This window comes from Penaeus monodon, chromosome 14, assembly GCF_015228065.2.
Source record: "Penaeus monodon isolate SGIC_2016 chromosome 14, NSTDA_Pmon_1, whole genome shotgun sequence".
In the NCBI taxonomy this organism is placed as follows: domain Eukaryota; kingdom Metazoa; phylum Arthropoda; class Malacostraca; order Decapoda; family Penaeidae; genus Penaeus; species Penaeus monodon.
Genome location: NC_051399.1, coordinates 6,544,270 through 6,565,436, shown reverse-complemented (window position 1 = coordinate 6,565,436; position 21,167 = coordinate 6,544,270). Strand labels below are relative to the sequence as shown.

At 33.4% G+C, this 21,167-nt stretch overlaps 1 protein-coding gene across 1 annotated transcript; it reads right to left on the bottom strand.

The window, feature by feature from the left end:
- Positions 1-4,557: 4,557 nt before the first annotated feature.
- LOC119580814 (cyclin-F-like) lies at positions 4,558-13,238 on the bottom strand. Its single transcript, XM_037928940.1, has 11 exons — positions 13,047-13,238; positions 12,787-12,895; positions 11,848-12,029; positions 11,081-11,370; positions 10,497-10,686; positions 9,816-9,901; positions 9,510-9,646; positions 9,216-9,340; positions 8,185-8,309; positions 7,900-8,072; positions 4,558-7,787 (listed from the first exon to the last, which is right to left on the bottom strand). Exons 1-11 carry the CDS (start codon positions 13,215-13,217, stop codon positions 7,075-7,077), a joined length of 2,301 nt encoding a protein of 766 aa, XP_037784868.1. The 5' UTR covers positions 13,218-13,238; the 3' UTR covers positions 4,558-7,074.
- Positions 13,239-21,167: the final 7,929 nt, after the last annotated feature.

The window sequence follows — 21,167 nt, the reverse complement described above, 5'->3', positions numbered from 1 at the left end:
GACATAGGTTTATAATGAGAGAGAATTGCAAGTGCTTGTTTGGAATTAAAATGTCAACAAAAGTTTGGAATAAAAGAGGGCGTAGGAGGCAGAGACGGAGGCCCAATGTAGGGGATCACCCCTACTTTGGACCTCAGCCCTTGTCTCAAGTAATTTTGCATGGCCTTTTCTTCTCCTTTCCTCTTCCTACTCTTGTGCATCCCTTCCTCATTCCTCCAGTATTTACATTTACACTGATGGCTCCAAATCCACCTCCTGTGTTGGTTTCTCAGTAATCTTCCCAACTTGCACTTTGTCCTGAATCCAGTGTCCTTACTACAGTGGCGGTGTTACCTTTTTTTTTTTTTTTTTTTAGGTAATCATTCTCTCGATTTTATCCGGGCTTCGGACTAGCACTGACTTGGGCTGGCTTGGCCACCCAGTGGCTAGGTAGGCAATCGAGGTGAAGTTCCTTGCCCTAGGGAACAACGCACCGGCCGGTGACTCGAACCTTCGAACTCAGATTGCCGTCGTGACAGTCTTGAGTCCGATGCTCTAACCATTCGGCCACCGCGGCCTTGGCGATCATGATTGGCTTCCATGATTTTTCTTGGCAAATTAGAGCGGTGGTTTGCCATTGCCTTCCACCCGGTGTTTTTTTTTTTTTCCCTCGAGTCACCATCTCTATCTACCCGGCACTGACTTGGGCTGGCTTGGCCACCCAGTGGCTAGGCAGGCAATGGAGGTGAAGTTCCTTGCCCAAGGGAAACAACGCGCCGGCCGGAGACTTGAACCCTCGAACTCAGATTACCGTCGTGACAGTCTTGAGTCCGACACTCTAACCATTCGGCCACTCCTTATTGCCTTAAAATGGATATACTCGCTCCCTTCCTCTTTCACGATTTTTACCGACTTCATAATTCATTATCTCAAAGTCTATACACTCAACCAATCCCCATGTCTGTAAGATTCAGGACTGGTTGTTCTACCAATCTATGCGCCACAAATTGGTCAGATTTCCTGGGTGCCCAGACGTGTTGGAATCCCCATCAGTGAACAGGCAGATACTCTAGCACACTCTGCCACTATGTCCACACCACACCAACCCCTAGTTCTGTCCACTTATCCTGATTCTTACCTGGGGGCTTTGCTCCCAAGCTTCATTCTATCAATATGTTTTGAAGATGCCGCTAATGACCATAGATGTTTATGCAGCAGAACATTTTCAGTATATAATAATACCCCCACTTTAAACCTGGCAATCTCTGGTCAAGTCTTTGCATTAAAAAATTACATACTGTAAAACTATTAATTTCATCCTAATTGGCTCCATTTCATCAGAACAGACGCTGGAGATGGCTCTCACCTGCTTACTTATTGGCCACACTCGCATCTGATGGCACATTCTGATACACCCCTATGTTCCCTATGTAATGTTCCTCTTTCAGTTTTGCACATTCTGTTGTCCTGTCCATGCTTTACTGCAGCCCGTACCTCTACTTTTCCACACCAATCCTCCCTTCACTGACCTCCCACCTGTCGGATATCCGTATGGAATCCCACACTCTGCTTTGACAACCTGTTCTCCTTCCTCAGATGTGCACATACACTTCACTTGATCTGATCTCCCTTGCTTAATCCTACCTTACCCATTCACTCAAAACCTCCTTTACCCTTTCCAATATTAGTCTATACTGTTGACATATACCTACTAATCACTTACTCAAGGTATAGTATTAGAACGGGTAGGGATGGGGGGTCCTTACCATTTTAAATACTATAGTGCTACATAACCTTAGATGTCGAGCTCAGTTATTTTTGTTTTTAACCATTAACCAGTCATTCCTTCTTCTGTCCACTTATCCTAATCAGTAGCTCATTTTTACCCTTTTTGCCACAATACTTTGTCATAATACTGCATGACCTTTGATGTCTGGCACAACTGTTAGTTTTGATCACTGACCATTCTGGAAATCTACAAACATTGTCTTGTGAACCAAAAAACTTCTTACCCAGGGGCTTTGCCACCAAGCCCCACCCTATGGGCTTTTTTTGAATATGCTAATGACCTTAGTTGTGCACACAGAAATTTTTCAATAAGTAAATAAATAAAAAAACTAGCATATATACATAAGTTTTTAGTAATAAAAATAAAATAATCATAAATTCTATGTATTATGTGAGCAAATGTATATAATGTCATGTTTCTGGTGCTCAAATAATCCATCAGCAAGGAACTATCAAGTAACAAAGGTTAGGGAGGTGATTAAAGAGCTGAAGGGCAGAATAACACTATATTTGTGTTATTCTTAAGTCATGCAAGGAACCAAAGGGTCAAGTATTACACGAGGTCTCTTCTTAGGAGTACAAATATTTTGGTATTGGTAGAGGGAGCAAAGGTACATGTCTTCAAACCCTGAAATTACTGGTTTGGTTTATAGAGGCAAAACCCGGATTCTATCCCGTGCTTGGAATCACATCTTTAAACAACAGGGCCTTGTGATGGAATATAAGGCAGAATTGGCAAGACCGTGTGTCCAATGAATGGCAGTACTATACTGTTTCTTACAGGACTCCGATTATGTGGCCACTTTGATTACTTCCCTTTCCTTCTGTTTTTTTTTCTTCTTACATAAATGGTAGCTAAGTAAATAAGTCAAAACATTAAATTAAGCTATACAGAAAGGTAATAGTGCAAATATTATTTTTTATAGGATGTGATCATACTAGTAGGCTAATGTTATGACTTATCAAATATAGAATGGTAAGAACCAGACACTATGCTGTGGGGAGAGCCTGATGCAAGGTACATGACACCTGGTTATGTCTCAAGAGAGCCAATTTAGAACTGACAGTGTTTTCTTGATTTTGCATTAACCATGGGGCTGCAGCTTTCTTTTTAAAAATATATATAAAAAAAACAAAAAAATATCAAGTGGTGTACTTAAGCATGTCTTTCTATACTTCTAGTATTTGATACTATTATAAGAAAAAAAGTGACTACAAGTTGCCATTATTCGATAAGTAAATAGCTAAGTGTATTATAAGTTCCAATTACATATTTTTATTTGTTATTAGTGGAAGAAAAGGTTTTTAAGCTTCATTCAATTTGTGTACGTGAGGGCAGGGTATCTACAAGGGTGATATCACTAGTACAGTTTATATATAACAAAAAAATAGTATAGCACTATTTATCACTAACATCATTAAATGAAAAGTTTGAAATACCTTCATGATAGTTAAATTATTCTGATTAAATAATATAAATGTCAATAACGACTCAAGTACCTAATCTAGGAGTAACTTAAAAGAGAATATATGAATGAAAGAAAAGTTGTGCAGATATTTCTGCTCTTGCCAATAAGTTTTATCAACCAGTTTTCTTTAATTTCATGAACCACTTTGATAAATAATAAAAACATGTTGGAATAGAACTAAAATTTTGAACTGTGGTCTGAAAAAAGTTAAAAGCCAATATGTGAAAAGAAATAGAAATAAATGTAATTTTGAAGTTTCACAAATTCATGCTAATTTTTAACTATGAAAACTGATGAAATTTGACAAAAGGCCCTGTACTCACGCATTTTTATCCTTTCTTTTGTTATGTACAACAAAAGACTAACACCAAAACTGCTAATGGACTAATGTATTTACAGCCATATGCTTACACAAAATGTTGAGTTCATAAATAGACTCCAGGCCACCTTGGTATGTGTAGACACAATAATGAATCCACAGTTATGTGATAACATAATTGTTACGATGGTACGCAGAGTGAAATACTTTAAACAGCTATATTACAAGACTTGTTTATCAAATTTGCCAGGAAATTGTATTCATTACAGTATTGTTTTGTGAAATGTCTTAGCACATAGAAGGCTTTGCAAATACTTAGCCACAAAGGAGTCAGTAGACCTTGTGACCTTGCCTGATTTCACCTTTCCTTGAGTCTGCGGGAAAATGCTTTTTACTAATGCTATTAATATATATGCTGTTAATTTTTATTATGGTCATTATAATTACTTTAGTGTTACATTACTAACAGCAATACAAGATACCAGTAAATATTTTTAAAAATCAAGGAAAAGGGTAAACAGGTGAGACAGGTTGTACTCGTAGTTCGCTCACTGGTTACATAGTACTTGTGAAATTGTCTGTAAAAATCAATTAATAAATCAAACTCACCATGGCTTGTCCATATATGCCATCCCTGGCAGCTTCCAAGTTAAGCAAACTTAGAAGATTATTCTTAATCATCAGACTTACCAGCATCAATGTGAAATGTATATTGTGGAGCATGAGACTAAGCACACTAGAAGAAGTGACGTCCACCTGTGGGGTGTACTGAGAACACAAATGTTTAAGCACTTTACCTTAAAATTTATGGAATAAACAATTTTGTTTGCTTAAAAAAGGTGAAACACCATGGACATGATTATGTGAAAATACTTACTAATCAGCAGTAATTACAATAAGAAAAGTATATTGTGAGATCATTTCGCTTACACAATGTGACAAAAAATAAATAAACTAACCAACTCATTCAAAACACTAATGAGGATGACTGACTGGAGAAAATATTTTTCATTTCTTTATTCTTAATGTTTATCACAGTGGTTTTACACATAGAAATGTTCTAGTGTATAATTAACTTACAAACCTCATTATCAATGTCATTTAGCACATGGTAAATCATTCTAGTGAAATATAAAATTGCCTCCGTAATGAGGTAGAAACTACAGTTCAGTATGCTTGGCAATGCAGTTTTATATTACTACCAGTACCTTAGTAGTTTATGTAAGTGGCATAAAGTGTACTACATTGACAAATATTATACCAAAATAAGCAAGAGAAGGTAAGCTCTTTTGTAAGTGTTAACTGAGATTGCTTTACAAACTAAAGTTCCCTAATCTTATACATACAAATCTAGCATTCTGATATGGTGCATGTAGTTTTATCTGATTTTCAAAATATATGTGTTGATGGCTACTATGAATATAACCAAGTATTGCAATTTCTTCATCAGAAATATTTGTTTCCCACTTCTATTTTACTTGAACACATCACCATTTTAAATTCATCTATATTTATATCTATACATATATATATATTTATATACCTGTTGCTAACTCATTTAAGTACTTGTTAAGTAGAAATTTTCAAATACTGTGAAAAAAGGCAGAAAATATACCAGTTTCTCATTTTCTCACCTTTCTATAAATGCATATTGTTTATGCACTAATCCTTGGATCATAATCATATGAATCATTTCCCACCTCCACTCAAACAGACAATACACAAGCACTTAAAACTGCACAACATAATTTTCCTAATCACAATATATATCATCACCTACTTCCAAACTGTCATAATATCCTTGATTGCATTGAATTAATATCCTAATGCCACACATGTATTAGAAAAATTTCCATTTAGATGCATATCACACGTGTTTCAGAAGTAACATGATGGTAAAAATGTGTTTTATATGAAGAACTGTAGTTTTTCATGGATCCTCAAGAAAACTGAGGTCAGTTACATAAAATAAAGATTGCTGGAATATCCAGCCTGGACAAAGATTTGAGTTCTATCACTATGTTGAAATGTGAATTACTAAATAGTTTTATTTTATCCCACTATGAGTAATCACACTATTGGCAGAAGTACAGTGCAGATCAAAATCCTGGAAACTAATTTTTGCGAGACAACAAACAGAACAAGTTTAAAGGTATTTTTGTACACAACAACTGGCATGACCTGCTTAATACTTCATGAACTGACTACAGTAGGGCTTACCGGGTTCCACTGCTGTAAATACCTGTACTGGTATAAACATGTTTATTTAAAAAATGATTACATTACGCCTTTTTTTTTTTTTTTTTTTTACCTGGTATCAAAGGACTTCTGTTGGATATCAAAAAATACTGCAAATACTGTTCTTTTTTCTGTATGCCACAAGAAAATAAGGAAATAAAATGTAATTAGTGTACATCTGTCATGGCTAGTTGCTTACCTGTATTCAGAGCTAAAGCGAAACAAAGACAACTTATATTTATGACAAAATTCATAATAACCTTCAGGGTCAATAATATGCTTTGCAATGTCTTACTATGAGGTCATTTTTTTCTTTTTTTCTCTGTAAAATTATAAAATGTGAAAGTTACTGAATGAGGTTGTAGGGAAAATTAAAATGCTCATAGGTCAGGGTTGTAGCTATATTGTGTTTTACCTGAGAAGAGCACTGCATATCCAGAAGCCTTTGGTACTGTATCACATAAAATCATGAGTTGCAGAAATGTGACTGCACAGAAAGGAATTGCACATTCTATATATGGAAAGAGTAATCCGTCTTTGAAAAATCTGCTAAAACTGCCCCTTAATCATTGGTAATGTTAAGATAAATGTTTTGCATATCTACTTCCTGCAAATAAAGTAAACAAACATATGTCTACAGCATATAATGAGGGAGGGGGGTGATTGCCATCTCATTCAACACATTCTTGACATTCAAAGGAACCTTCCGAGCCATTCCCCGAGAATTTCCATGATGTCTTCTCTGTGCCTTGAAATCACTGTGTATCACTTAAAATCTGGACTTTAAATGATTAATTACACCATAATAATGTGCAAGTTAGCATAACACTAAATACTCTAAACTTGATACAATCAAAGGGACCATACAAAGTGACACACCCTCACACAACTTACAATAACTCCACAGTTATGCTGGTCCTCAAAAAATATCTAAATAATTGATATTTGACTGTGATCATATGAAAATTTTCCCTTTTTAATGAGAAAATGTTTTTTCAAAAGAATAAGTCAAAATAATATACGACCGTAATGCCCAAAATGGAATTAAAATAACTTGGAATTAAAAAATATTTGAAAGGATACACACATCCTCTTATACAATATCACTTACAATTACTTACAAAAAGTAGAAATAAACAAAAAATGTACACTATGCACAAAACAATCCTTACAATAAATTAATGAGTTAACTTGTATACACAGTCTGGAAGACGCATATTTCTGGAAAATATCCTCACCTGGTAACAAATTACTCCAACTCTTTTAATGCCTGAAATATATTTAGTCTAACTGTAAATTATCCACATCTAATATTAGGCATTTTTCTGGCCTCTCTGTTGCTGATGCATTTTCTAATTTTCTTTTCAGACTTACTCTAGTATAGTTGGTCTCACCATCCTCACAAGTCTGAGACAGCAAATCAGAACTTTCCTCACTACTGGTAGTCTCACTTAGTGTTTCAAGCATGTCTTCACTTGGCATAAGATTGACTTCTTGTATGCCTCCTGGATTCCTTAGATTGCAACTAGCCTGTTCCTGATTTAATGCACAAACACCTTCTGTGCCACCCTCAGACAACTGATAATGTCTCCTTGTTAAACTCTCTCCAGCTGCACCATTACGGCTCTCTACCCTCATGCACGGCACATCTTTAGGGTTTGATGGTTCAAAATCTGGTGATTCCTGAGCCATTTCACTATCACTAAAGTCCATCCTGGAATCATCTGGCCTCTCATGAGCACTTGGTTTTATGTCACTGATTGCCTGGGCCCCACCTGCTCTAGCTTCAACAGTCCTGCTGTTTCTGTCACAAATACTACTGTTCATACCGTCACTTGAACTGGGCTCAGACTGCTTTTGTAGTTGCTTTTCTTGGTAATCCACACGATTGATTTGCTCTTCACGTTCTAATTGCTGAGTTCTGTAAACAACACCACTACACCTTGCCCCTATGGCAAGACCATCAGTCTCCATGGCAGAGAAGCCTGCTTCATCTAGAAGAAAATGGAAAATAATCATGCATATTAAAACATAAGCATAGAGAAAAACTGATCAATCTTCAACAATTCTTAACCTTATACTGGATCAAACTGAAGAAATAATTACCTCCAAGACTTGATGGCATAACCACCATATGAAGGTAGTCAGCCTCTGAAAGACCCAGTGAAGCTAGAAGGTCCTCAAGGAGTGGCACTGGCTTCCGCCCAACTTGCATAGTGCTAAAGGCAGGCATGCTGTAGCGGTCTATGATCCCTTGCCTTCGACATTTAAAATCAAAGCTGAAAAGAGAGCATAATACTGCTAAAAATATCTTGCAAATATTTATACATTTCTACAAAAAAATATTACACACTAGTTAGTCACACATAAAAAACTAAATGATGATCATACCTTTTACTGTAGATAATTAATGCTGGTTGAAGCAACTGGTGTTGAGTGAAACCAGATACAGCAGGCAAGTTTGGCCATGGTAATCTAGACAATATATATCCTAGCATCACACATGAACTTGCAATCTAGCAAAACAAAATTTGATAAGTGAAAATATTTAATTAGAAGTAGATGAAGTCCAGAGACATTTTCATAATACAAGTTTCAACTAAGGGGGCTGGAAACACTTACAACTAAAACCAAAACTACTAAGTGACAACTTCAAATTTTCAAGATTAATCTACACTTTTGTTCCCAACATTTTGTGTAATAAGAAGGATGATATCATAATGTCATGAGGTCATTTCATGGTGTGTTGCTTCATCTCGTATAGTGAACTTAATAAGGAACAATTAAAAAAAAAATTTGGCTGTAAATAGCCTTAAGATATATTCAGGGCCCTATGAAATTAGAATTGAAAATAGCCCATATGTTGCCTAATGTTCCTATGTTATTTTGTTGCTTCTGGGTAATACTATTAAAAAGCATAGTTTTCAGGCATGTATGCATATTAATTGTTACCCAAAATTCATGATTATCATACTCACAAAATCAGCAAACTATTTCCACTACTAGTACTATATTTAAAGGATTACTCCTCAAAGGACAATTTTATTTTTATAATTTCACTGCTGGGGGGTCATCAGAGAGGTACATCATTTGAAAGAGGCACCTTCCCTCTTAGCCTTTTGTCAATTCTTTTAGTTACCAATTGGGACTGTAAAAGGGCAATCAGGAGGCAATCCCCACATTGCTACCATATTTAGGGCACCATCTAAATACATTAAAAACAATGGCAACTTATTTGACGCAAAAAAAAATATATATATGTAAAATAACCTTTATTCTGCAAGCACAGTAGACCCCAAATTGGAATGCCTCTTGTCCCTTTAAACCACACAAGACATTTAAGTGTCGACAGCCCCCTTAAATAAATAAAAATATTGTCTATTGCCCATATATCAATAAACAGCTACAAGTGATATATTTACTTGTGCAAGAGTGGTTCTTGGGGGAAAAGCACACGTGGTTGCTAAGTCACAGAGGAACCTTGTCCATTCTTGAGTAACTTCTGGTGCTCGCACACTTTCTAACAACACAGTGGCAAAGTCTAGAACTGAAAGAGAGATAACAAATGAGTAAGGACTTTTGAGGAATTGCACATTCATTGTAAATTCCCTCATTAACAATATAAAAAATAGCCTTTTTGAATATAGGTTTACTTCTAAAAATTATCAGTAATTTATCAAAGTATAGAGTAAGAACCACCTAAATCATTTGCTTACTTGTTGGAAAAGCAAGATTTGCCTTCAGAGCTGCCATTATATGTCCAACAGTTCTTACAACATGATTGTAGGAGTAAGTATTGTCTGTCACCCACGATGCTTCCCTGATTGTAAGAATTGATGCTCCTGGTATGAACCTGGTTTGAAAGGGGGGAAAAATTAACATATATCCACCCAAATACTAAAGAGCAAACTAATAAATTAATCAAAACAATTCAAGTATGAGGCTCCCTTGCCTACCGAGAGACAAAAGACTGAATTTAATTACACGCCATAAAAAAATTCCAACAGATTTTTATATCATACCTTGTTGCCAGAAGTACAGCAGTAATTCCCACAAGTTGTAGTTGGTGGCACTTGACTTGTTCTACATTCAGGTATGCTTCCACTATCTACACAAAGAAAGGAAGAACATTATCAATATCACAGGATGGTGATACTAAATGCTAAATCCACTTGAGCTTTAGGTTTATTGATTATCTTTACACATACATGGTTCCACAAGTACCTGATCACCAAGGAGTCAATCACTAGTCATACCTACTTCACCTGCCAACCCTTTTCTTTTTGTTTTTAGGAGATTCTTTCTTATCTTTTATTGCTATTAGTACTGTTCATAACATTATAATAATCATAATGCCAACAATAATAACAAAGTCAATACCAACAGCATTAGGATTTTTTTTTTTTTTTTTGAAAACTAAAAGGAAGGGGTAATCAGCTAAGGACATGTAAGCTTACTAATTGGCTTATTGGTGACTGAGCATTTATGGAGCCATATGTGTGAAAATAATTACAAATATATGAAAAATAAAATAATATGAATTAAAAAGACTATTAACCTTTGATTAGCTCTTTCACATGAATGTTCTTTGATTAAAGCATTCTAATGCCAACAAAAGAAAGCCACAAATTTCAACCTGCAATCGTTAGGAACAAAAATATTAAAATCTAACGAACTCTAGTAACACTATAAAAAGAAAATACCTGTGTTGCAGCATGAATCACTTTTGACGCATGTAGTTTCATATTGGTAACCTCGCACAACCAGTCTACCAGCACGTGATGCATGTGTGGCGTGACATGTTGCTGGTAATTAAGAGCACACCACGTTCGGGATGGTGGGCTATTTTGAAAAAATTCTCTGATTTCTGGTAGGCACTGGTTGCTCGAAAGTCTAAGGATAAGGGAATAATTGTGTCTTAGTTTCTTACACTAATGTTTCTTTTTGATTCAATAATCAAAAGTATCGCTGTTTACTTTGTTATTGTAAAAATGTTCAAGATCCAAAAATAATTTTTTTCATTATCTATTTTTTAGAAAGATATCAAAATAAAGGCCATGATTTCATAACAAAGGCAAAGCATGAAATCTGACTGTAATCCTGTATTATATAAATATTGAAATAATTTTACGTCTTAATACATATACAGTATCTTCAACTTAGTATAATACTATCCATACAATAAATCAAATTTAAAAATTAAATGGAAAAATTTAAAAAATATGGATAAAACATTAAATTCTGACTGTCAGTCCTCTCCAGAAAATCAGCTGACAGCACAACATACCTTGATGATGCAAGAAACTGGGCAAGAGTTAGAGCTGTTGGATAGTAGCCCGTTAAGCACAACTCCCTCAGCTCTCGACTGGCCTGAAGTTCTGTTCCTGGGTCTAAAGATCCCTCCAGGTGTCTTCTTTCGTACCGTGAGCGCCACTGCAGAAGCCTGGCATGCATATCATTACCCATGGCAGCAACTTTGATCCAGTTGATGGCAGTTGGGTCATGAAGATTTTCATTTTCTCCTGTTACTTCTGCGATACGACTCAAAACCCGGTTTGCCCAGGAAGCACCAGTCATCTGTGTGCATTAAGTGTTTCTAATAGTAGTAAAGGCAAAATCATGCAACTTGAGACACAAGACAAAAAATGGCATAAGACTCCATACCACATGCATCAATTCTGAAAATGGTGGTCCAGAAATCAAGTAAAATAATATAATTTAACAAATACCAACATCAATTCATCATAGTCATAACCCTTTGAAATCATATGCATAATTTGTGTGTCATACTATTTCTTTATATTTTAAATAATTTTCAATAGTTTTGCATGCAGTATTCCTTTAGATCACATGTGCCTACAATTACTTGATAAGGAAATAAATATATTTCAGAAAGTTCTTTATGAAAAAATGCATTCATATTTAAGCTCATTGTAAACCTGGCAACATCCTTTCACAACGATAACAATTTCTTCATCTCCCTGACAAACAACCAAACAGACATTTGGTTTCATCATATTTCTATAACTACAGCTCTCCTTTTGCTTAACATACCTGTGCAATGTGAGAAATTCTTGTATGTACATAACGCTTGCAGCAAAGTGGCTGTGCACCCCATGGAGGACGGTAAAGCAACCATAGCTGTGAACGAGGCCACAATGATCCTCCAGTTTCCAGGCGTTCAAACAGAGTAACAGCAAGTTCACCATTACCAACAGGTTTGGCATCCAAGACCACTGAAAAGAAAATAAGAAAATATTCAGAAATATTAAACTGGTAAAGGCCACTGTACACACTAATATCTGCTCCATAGCTTATCCTCTATAGCTTATGATGAATTAGCCACTTTTCGATATTTTATACATAAGACTGGTTCATTACTTTCTTTTATTTTATGAGCTTCTTGCCTTTCTTGTGTTTCCTTTCTTTCTTCATTAGTTAGAAACAAAAGTTTTCATTTTATACTATATGCTCTCCCCACCTATCATATTAGTGGATGATAAGCAACACATAAAACTACCATAATTCTAATGTGATTCTCTAGCTATATAAAGCTTTACGTAACTTGGGTAGGTATGTACCCCAATATAAACAAGCATTTTGCTGAACCTGTTTTATGGAAAGCTGATATACATGTAAACATTCACTCCAGTCTTTAATGCAGATACTGAAGATTTTCCTCTTATAGACAAATCTACTCAATGCAGCCAGATGTTAATGAAAACCAGAATTCTCCCATATACTGCCGAGGGGCTTTTTCATAACACTGGTACTTTGAATTCTATGGGTAAGCATACATGCAGATAATATTCAAAGAGCCTTATCTACAATTCAACAGGCACTATGTGGGCCTCATACAACTTTGGGGAGAAAAAAATCTGTAAATTATAATATAAAGAAAACTGAATACATTTGAATATCTTTCTGTGAATTTATAAACATTGTCTATCCTTCAAATACAGTTTCTACAGTTCTGAAATCTTAACTTCTTACCTCCTTCATTATAGAGTAATGCAACTGCTAACTTAATGCTTGCCCCAACATTTCCACACTGAGCTGCTCTCTCAAACCAGTGCCACGTTTTCTCATTAGGCCACAATTCCTAAAAGTAACAAGAAAATGAATACAGAACAGATTATATATCAATTAATAAAAACTTACTTCATGTTAGTGAGAATGCATGATATATACCGACATTTACATCATGAACATTAAATGTTGATAAAAAACAAAAAATAATTATCTGATCTTACCTGTGTATGTACATGAGACCAAAGAAGAGGAGATTCATCAATAAGGGTACGTAGGTATTTGCACGTCGCTGAGAGTGTTGTCAAATCCCGAAGGGAAACATGGCGAAGCACTCGATAAACAAGTTCTAGGGGCACACCCTCCACTCCCACTTCACTCCAACCTGCACCCATCCTCTCTGTTGCTTATTCATTCTATAAATAATATAAAATCAATTACATCTCATATAAAAGAAAGTGTCTACTCCTATGAGACTAGTGATGAGGATAGTAACATACAGCATCACTATCACTAATTTTACACTTCAAATCTTGCATTTCAATTAGGCTACTGTAAATGCTGAAGTTGTGATTTTACCAATAATTAATGCAAAATAGTATCTTGTTCATAGAATCAGCACTTACTGTATTGCACAATTACTCTGGGATCTGATCTAAGAATTTCCTTGCTTTCAATCCTTGGTTTCCATTCACAGTAATATCATAATTATACCAAGATATTTATGGTTTAATTTCTAATGTACTTATCAAAAGGGGTGTCAGTACTGAAATCAGAAATGTACAAATATTCCTATCCCATTTACAGACTTTATTTGCTTAATATATATAAAATGCAAGTATAAGCTATTAGGTGCCTCATATCGTACACAAAGTAATGAATGAGTCGTGAGCAAGAGGGGAAACCAGCTGATGTGCACTATAATAATCTGCTTTATTGGCCATTAGCCAATTTTTAATGGTGTAGTTAATGGATTAATTCAGTAAAAAAAAAGTATGGCACTGTAAATACTGACAATTGTGGGATATTATAATAATATATAATATATAATAAAAAATATCTGCATTTCTGGGAATCACTAATACCCAAACATTCTCTGTACCAATGAAGTCCTAGGTACTAGTGTGAAAATATAGAAATATATACATATATCACTTTATATTCATGTAACATTTTTGCTGTCTACTATATATGTAAATTCCAAAGAATTGACACCAGGCCTTTCCACTGATATATAACAAGGAGGTAAGGTTTCATAGCACTGCACCTTGCCAATGCATGTTGTTTAACTAGATGATTTCTCTTTTGAAAACTTTATTAATTTGGATCAGTAGGATAAGGTGCCTGAGTACCTTATCCCACTGCTCTAGGGTTCAGGAATTCAATGCTCTCTGGCACCAATGGTAACAAAAAACACACACACACACACACACACACACACACACACACACACACACACACACACACACACACACACACACACACACACACACACACACACACACACACACACACACACACACACAGCTATTCCTTTTACACTATAGGAGGTGGCAACCTATTGTATCTGCAAGTCAAGGCTATGCATAAATGGGCTCACCTTATTCATTACTTCATTCATTAAGCCGGCAATATGCACCAATGTTTTTTATTTTATTACTACTGGCAAGTAGAATGCTTGGTTGATGTCTAAAACTATCCCTGATGAATTTCAGGAGTGACATTTGATATTCACCAAACCTTAAAAGTTCAAATCACCTAAAGCTGCAATTATAGCATTTCTGAGAATAACAAAAGCAGTAATAATAATTTTCCATACATAATCTAGGAATTATATGAAATTACATCAAACGATATTGTGGCCTTTACACCCCGTATTCTAAGAAAGACGAATACACATCCACTATGTATATTCTGACAAGAGAGAGTTTGAAATACTTCATTATTTCATGTTAAACTGACAGGGAGTACATTCTCTATCAAGCCAGAACATACATAATGGAGTAGTGACCAGGATGTTTTTAAGGTGATTAAAGATACAAATCCATTTAGGATATAGAAACTTATGTGTCTACCCAGCTATGTGTTTGTGGATACTGTTAATATATGCAACCAAAACTGCACTAGCATCATTTGCTTTACATATCTATCAAAACCTAAGTAAACACAATCAGGTACATAATTACTGCTGTATATCATTTATTAGATATTACCTCTACTTTGTAATGTATTTTTAATGAGTGAAGGATACATCAATGTTATGTAATAATGTAAAGCATTATCTTCTGAAAGTCTGACATATTTGCTGAGGTTAGTCAAATTGGTAAAACAGATAATGTGACATCAATAGATATGAAATGCATACACCAATAATGGAATTGTAGGAGGATGATAATCCAATAAAATACGTTACCACAGCTAATTACATAACATGAATGTGATATTTCAGTATAATAATAATGGCATAAAAGTCAAAGACCAGAACCAACTGTTATGAGGGAAAAGTGGTGACATGTTAGAAAACACTGTCACAGAAAGGAACGTTGACTGCAGATTAACACTAGGAGTAAGGTAACATTATGAAAGCAGAGGACATTACCAGGAAACTACTTGTTTTGCCTCAGAAATGCTACCATTCTCTCCTTTTTCATTAGGGACCATCTCTCTAACCATAGAAGTGGTCCCCTCATGATGTGATTATAAATTTCAACCTATTGTTAATGTGTACTTTTCTTCTCTGTTATGCCCCAAATGGGAAACCATATATTGCTTAAGATAGTACTTAAATCATATATCATAGTATTATTTTTAATGATTGTAGACTGTTTAATATATATATATATATATATATATATATATATATATATATATATATATATATATATATATATATATATATTTTTTTTTTTTTTTTTTTTTTTTTTTTTTTTTTTATAATCTTTACTCCTGTGCTTTTATATTTATGGGGATTTGTTTCTGTTAAAACTAATTCTTAAATAATACATTATTCTTAATCTATGTACCTGCATCACTGAGAATTTCATGAAAACTTTGGATGTAATGCTCTAAAATGATATTAATAAACGTATTTTGTTACACATTCCAAAAATGAAGTTCAAAGAGTGTGTTTTAGGACCACACACTTATATAATTATATATAATAAATATATATATACATATATATATATATATATATATATATATATATATATATAATATATTATAATATATATTATATATATATTATTTATTTTAATATATATAATTAAATATATATATAATATATATAATATATATATAATATATATATATATATATAATATAATATATATATATAATATAAATATATATATATATATATATATATATATATATATATATATATAATATATATAATATATATATATATAAATATATATATATAATATATTATATAATTAATATAATATATTCTGGGAATCACTAATACCCAAACATCTACCGTACCAATGAGTACTAGGTACTAGTGTTAGAAAATATACAAATATATACATATATCACTTTATATTCTGTAACATTTGATTCTACTATATATGTAATGCAAACGAATGACACCAGGCCTTTCCAATGATATATAAAAGGAGAAGGTTCATAGCCACTGCCACATTAGCCAATGCATGTGTTTAACTAGATGATTTTCTTTTGAAAACTTTATTAATTGGATCAGTATGGATAAGGTGCCTGAGTACATTATCCACTGCTTAGGGTTCAGAATTCAATGCCTTCTCTGGAACAATGGTAACAAAAAACACACAACACACACACACACACACACACACACACACACACACACCCACATCCAACACACCACAACACACACACACCACACCCAAGCTATCTCCTTTTACACATCAGGCAGTGGCAAACCTATTGTATCTGCCAAGTCAAGGCTATGCATAAATGGGCCTCACCTTATCATTACTTATCATTAAGCCGGCAATATGAATCTCAATGTTTTTTATTTTATACTTACTGGCAAGTAGAAGCTTGGTTGATGGCTAACAACTAGCCTGATGAATTCAGGAGTGACATTTGATATTCACCAAAACCTAAAAGTCAAATCACCTAAAGCTGCAATTATAGCATTTTGAGAAATAACACAAGCAGTAATATAAGTTGCCCACATAACTCTAGGACTTATAGAAATTAAATCAAACGATATTGTGGCCTTTACAACCCTTATCCTAAGAAAGAGAATACACATCCACTAGTATATTTGACAAGAGAGAGTTGGAACTACTCAGTATTCAGTAAACTGACAGGGAGTACATCTCGACTCAAGCCGAAACATTAATGGAGTCGTGACGGATGTTAAGGTGATAAAGATACAAATCCATTTAGGATATAGAAAAGTATGTGTCTACCCAGCTAGTTTGTGGATACTGTGTTTTAAGGAGCAACCAAAACTGCCTAGATCATCTGCTTTACATATCTATCAAAACCAAGTAAACACAATCAGGTACATAATTACTGCTGTATATCATTTATTATATATTTACCTCTACTTTGTAATGTATTTTTAATGAGTGAAGGATACACAATGTTATGTAATAAGGTAAAGCAGTATCTTCTGAAAGTCGACATATTTGCCGAGGTGAGTCAAAGTGGTAAAACAGATAATGTGACATCAATAGATATGAAAATGCAACACCAATAATGGAATTGTAGGAGGATGATAAGCAATTAAAAGACGTACCACAAGCTAATTACATAACATGAATGTGATATTTCAGTAGAATAATAATGGAATAAAAGTCAAAGACCCGAACCAAATGATGAGGGAAAATGGTGACATGTTAGAAAACACTGTCACAGAAAGGACCGTTGACTGCAGATTAACAACTAGGAGTAAGGAACATTATTGAAAGCAGAGGGACATTTATCCAGGAAACTACTTCGTTTATGCCTCAGAAAGGCTACCATCTCTCCTTTTGCATAGGGACTCTCTCTAACATAGAATGGTCCCCTCATGATTGATATATTTCAACCTATTGTAATGGGGTCTTTTTCTCTTTATGCCCAATGGAACCCAATAATTGCTTAAGCATAGTACTTAATCATATATCATAGTATATTTTTAATGATGTAGACTGTTAAATATATATATATCTATAAATATATCTATATATATAGATATATATATATATCTATATATCTATATAATATAGATATTTTTTTTTTTTTTTTTTTTTTTTTTTTTTTTATAATCTTACTCCTGTGCTTTTATATTTATGGGGATTGTTTCTGTTAAACTACATTCTTAACTAATACATTATTTAATTTATGCTGTACCTGCATCACTGAGAATTTCATGAAAACTTGGATGGAATGCCTAAAACGAATATTAATAAACGTTTTCTTTTTTACCATTCCAAAAATGGAAGTTCAAAGAGTGTGTTTAGGACCACCACACTTATATAATTATACATAATAAATATAGCTATACCTATATAGATATATATAATATATAATAGTATATATACATATTATATATATATATATAGATATATATATATATGAATTATATATAGAAGAGATAGAGCTATACACAGAAATATCCAATATATATTATATATATATATATCGATATAGATATACAAATCATATATAGTCGTATATATATATATAAAATACATATACATATAAAATAGAGTATACATAGAGTAGATATATATATATAGAATATATTATGAGAGAATAAGTACAGATATAGATCTATGAGATGATAAATGATATATATATATAGATATAGATATATATCTTCAGAATCTAAATATAAATATATCTATAGATAAAATATGAAATAATATATAGATATATACCTAGCAGATATATATATAAAGATATATATAAAATAAATAGAGCTATAATAGTTATATATAATAATCTTTATATATATAATATATAAGATATAAAATATGATATATAAAGATATATATAATGATCATATATTAGATATATATAGATAGATATATATATATATACAAATTATAATATATAATTATATTATATAATATATATATATATATATACTATATATAAATAGATATATAGATATATATATACAACATGGATATTATCAACTCAGAAATCAGACAGAAGAATTAAAGACTAAAGCAATAGATAGTTTCATGACTGGGGAAAAGAAAAATATTTATGCGATTTAATTATATGTGCTTATGACATAGAAAAATTTAATGCATGCCTAATTACGTATAATTCCTCCTCACAATATCAAAACTACAAAACTGACCCAAGAGATATACATTTTATGTTGGTGCTGTGTTGTTGTTATGATTGTAGGTTATTTGGTGAGGGAGAGACCTGAATGTTGATTCAAAGTGATAAATTAATCATGTCCCTTTCTTGTAAGCCTTGAAATATATATCTTTTTTGGCGGTAATTCGAATGATAAAATAATTACCCTAGACATGGAAAAAGAATAGCAATAGATACCATGCAAAAGGGTGGTTAAGGTGGAGTACAAGAAATGCAAAAGAAATAGTACTGCTTTATTATTAGATCCAGGAAATTGCTGATAAAACGTATTTCATGAATAGAAGATTAATTCCAGGTAACAATCCTATTTTCCAAAAAATTCAGAGACATGAGTCTCTAAAAAATTCAAGTTGTTGACTTTGCTTGGAAAAGAACTTTCTTGGAAAAAAAAGAAAAATATATGGTCCAATGTTTTAAAAGCAAATACCAGAAAAACAAGAAAAAAAATGGCTGTTCTGAAATTTAAGTTACCTAAACTATGTAGGATTGCTATATAAATGTTAGTATAACAAAGTTATACTATATCTCTTAGTCTAAAACTAACATGATCACTTACCCGTTGTGTGAGGTATTAACAGTACGAATCATATCAGGATTAATAAATCACGGCGAATACCAATACTAAAACTACAACAGAAAACAGATGCAGGAGTAATCATGTAACGATTAACAAAAACACACACCAAACTTAGGAAAAAAAACAAGCAAATTTATCCATCTTTTAGATCAATGGGCTATTCGTATGCTTAACATAAATAGGACATTAGAAACAACGTTTACAGGTGAAAAAACTACACACAAACAACTATTGTTTCGAGGGTGTTGTCACGACTCATCGCGATCACCAAAGGATCTCAGGCTTTCCTCTTGCTACGTCCTTATGAGCTCAATTTTAAGTTATCTCCCCATTGGGGTGTGCCTTTCGCAAATGTTCGAAGGACTTAGTAACTTGCACTTACAAAAAGGTTAAAATACCTGTTAAATACACAATTGGTTACTCTCTCGCATCGCGTCTCGTCACAACACAATACTCCGAAAAGAGTCTTCCTTGTCTCGTGGCTAGATAAATAGTTTGTTTAGTACATTTCAACATCCTTTTACAAGATAATCCACAACTACTAGCAACAAAATATGCTGAAAAAAATCGGGGGGGGGGCCCCGTATCCGTAGGTGTAAAACTGAATATCCTGGTCTAACTATAACAAAGGGCGATTGCTAGGTATCGGACAGGTTGATTTCCATAAAACCACGATGCTTGTTAAATATTATATTCGCGCGGAATAAATATAACAAGAGGACGTTCGATGTAGGTATAGTAATATCCAAAAAGTATAAAAATAACAACTAGATGATCATTTATCAAAATAGAAAACCTCTCAACTTAATTGCACAATTAGCTCCCCCCCCCCCAACTGAAAGGCCAAATGGGTGGGAGGGATAAAAAAAGGTCTCTGGTGGACGAGATATATCTATCGTGTTTGTCTATGTGAATATATGGGAAGAACAACGATTTTTTTAAATGAAACGAAATCACTATATTTCCACAAAGGTTATATATTACAATAATGGTCTGCGCAGAATAATACCGTTGAACTAATTACAATCGTGAAACGGGAGTGACAGGTTAAAAGGGGACAACAAGCGGGGAGGGAAGAAGACAAACGCATATTGGACATCATGCGTTTTCTTGTTTTTGCCTTCAGCTGTTGATTTATGATATGGATTTTGCATATTCGCTGTTATACACACTATAACGTTATTTTTTAATAATTCATGCATTTGTTGATACTATAATATACAAAAAATAACACACACACGACATATATATAGATATAATCACTATATATATATATCATATATAATTAATATTTATATAATACATAACTATATATAATATAAGATATAGATATATATTTGATATCTATATATTTATATCGTCGTGTGGTGTTGTGTGTGTGTGGTGTGTGGTGTGTGTGTGTATGCAAACATTCTACTGTGTTGAGGACAATGGCAGAAAAACCCACAAT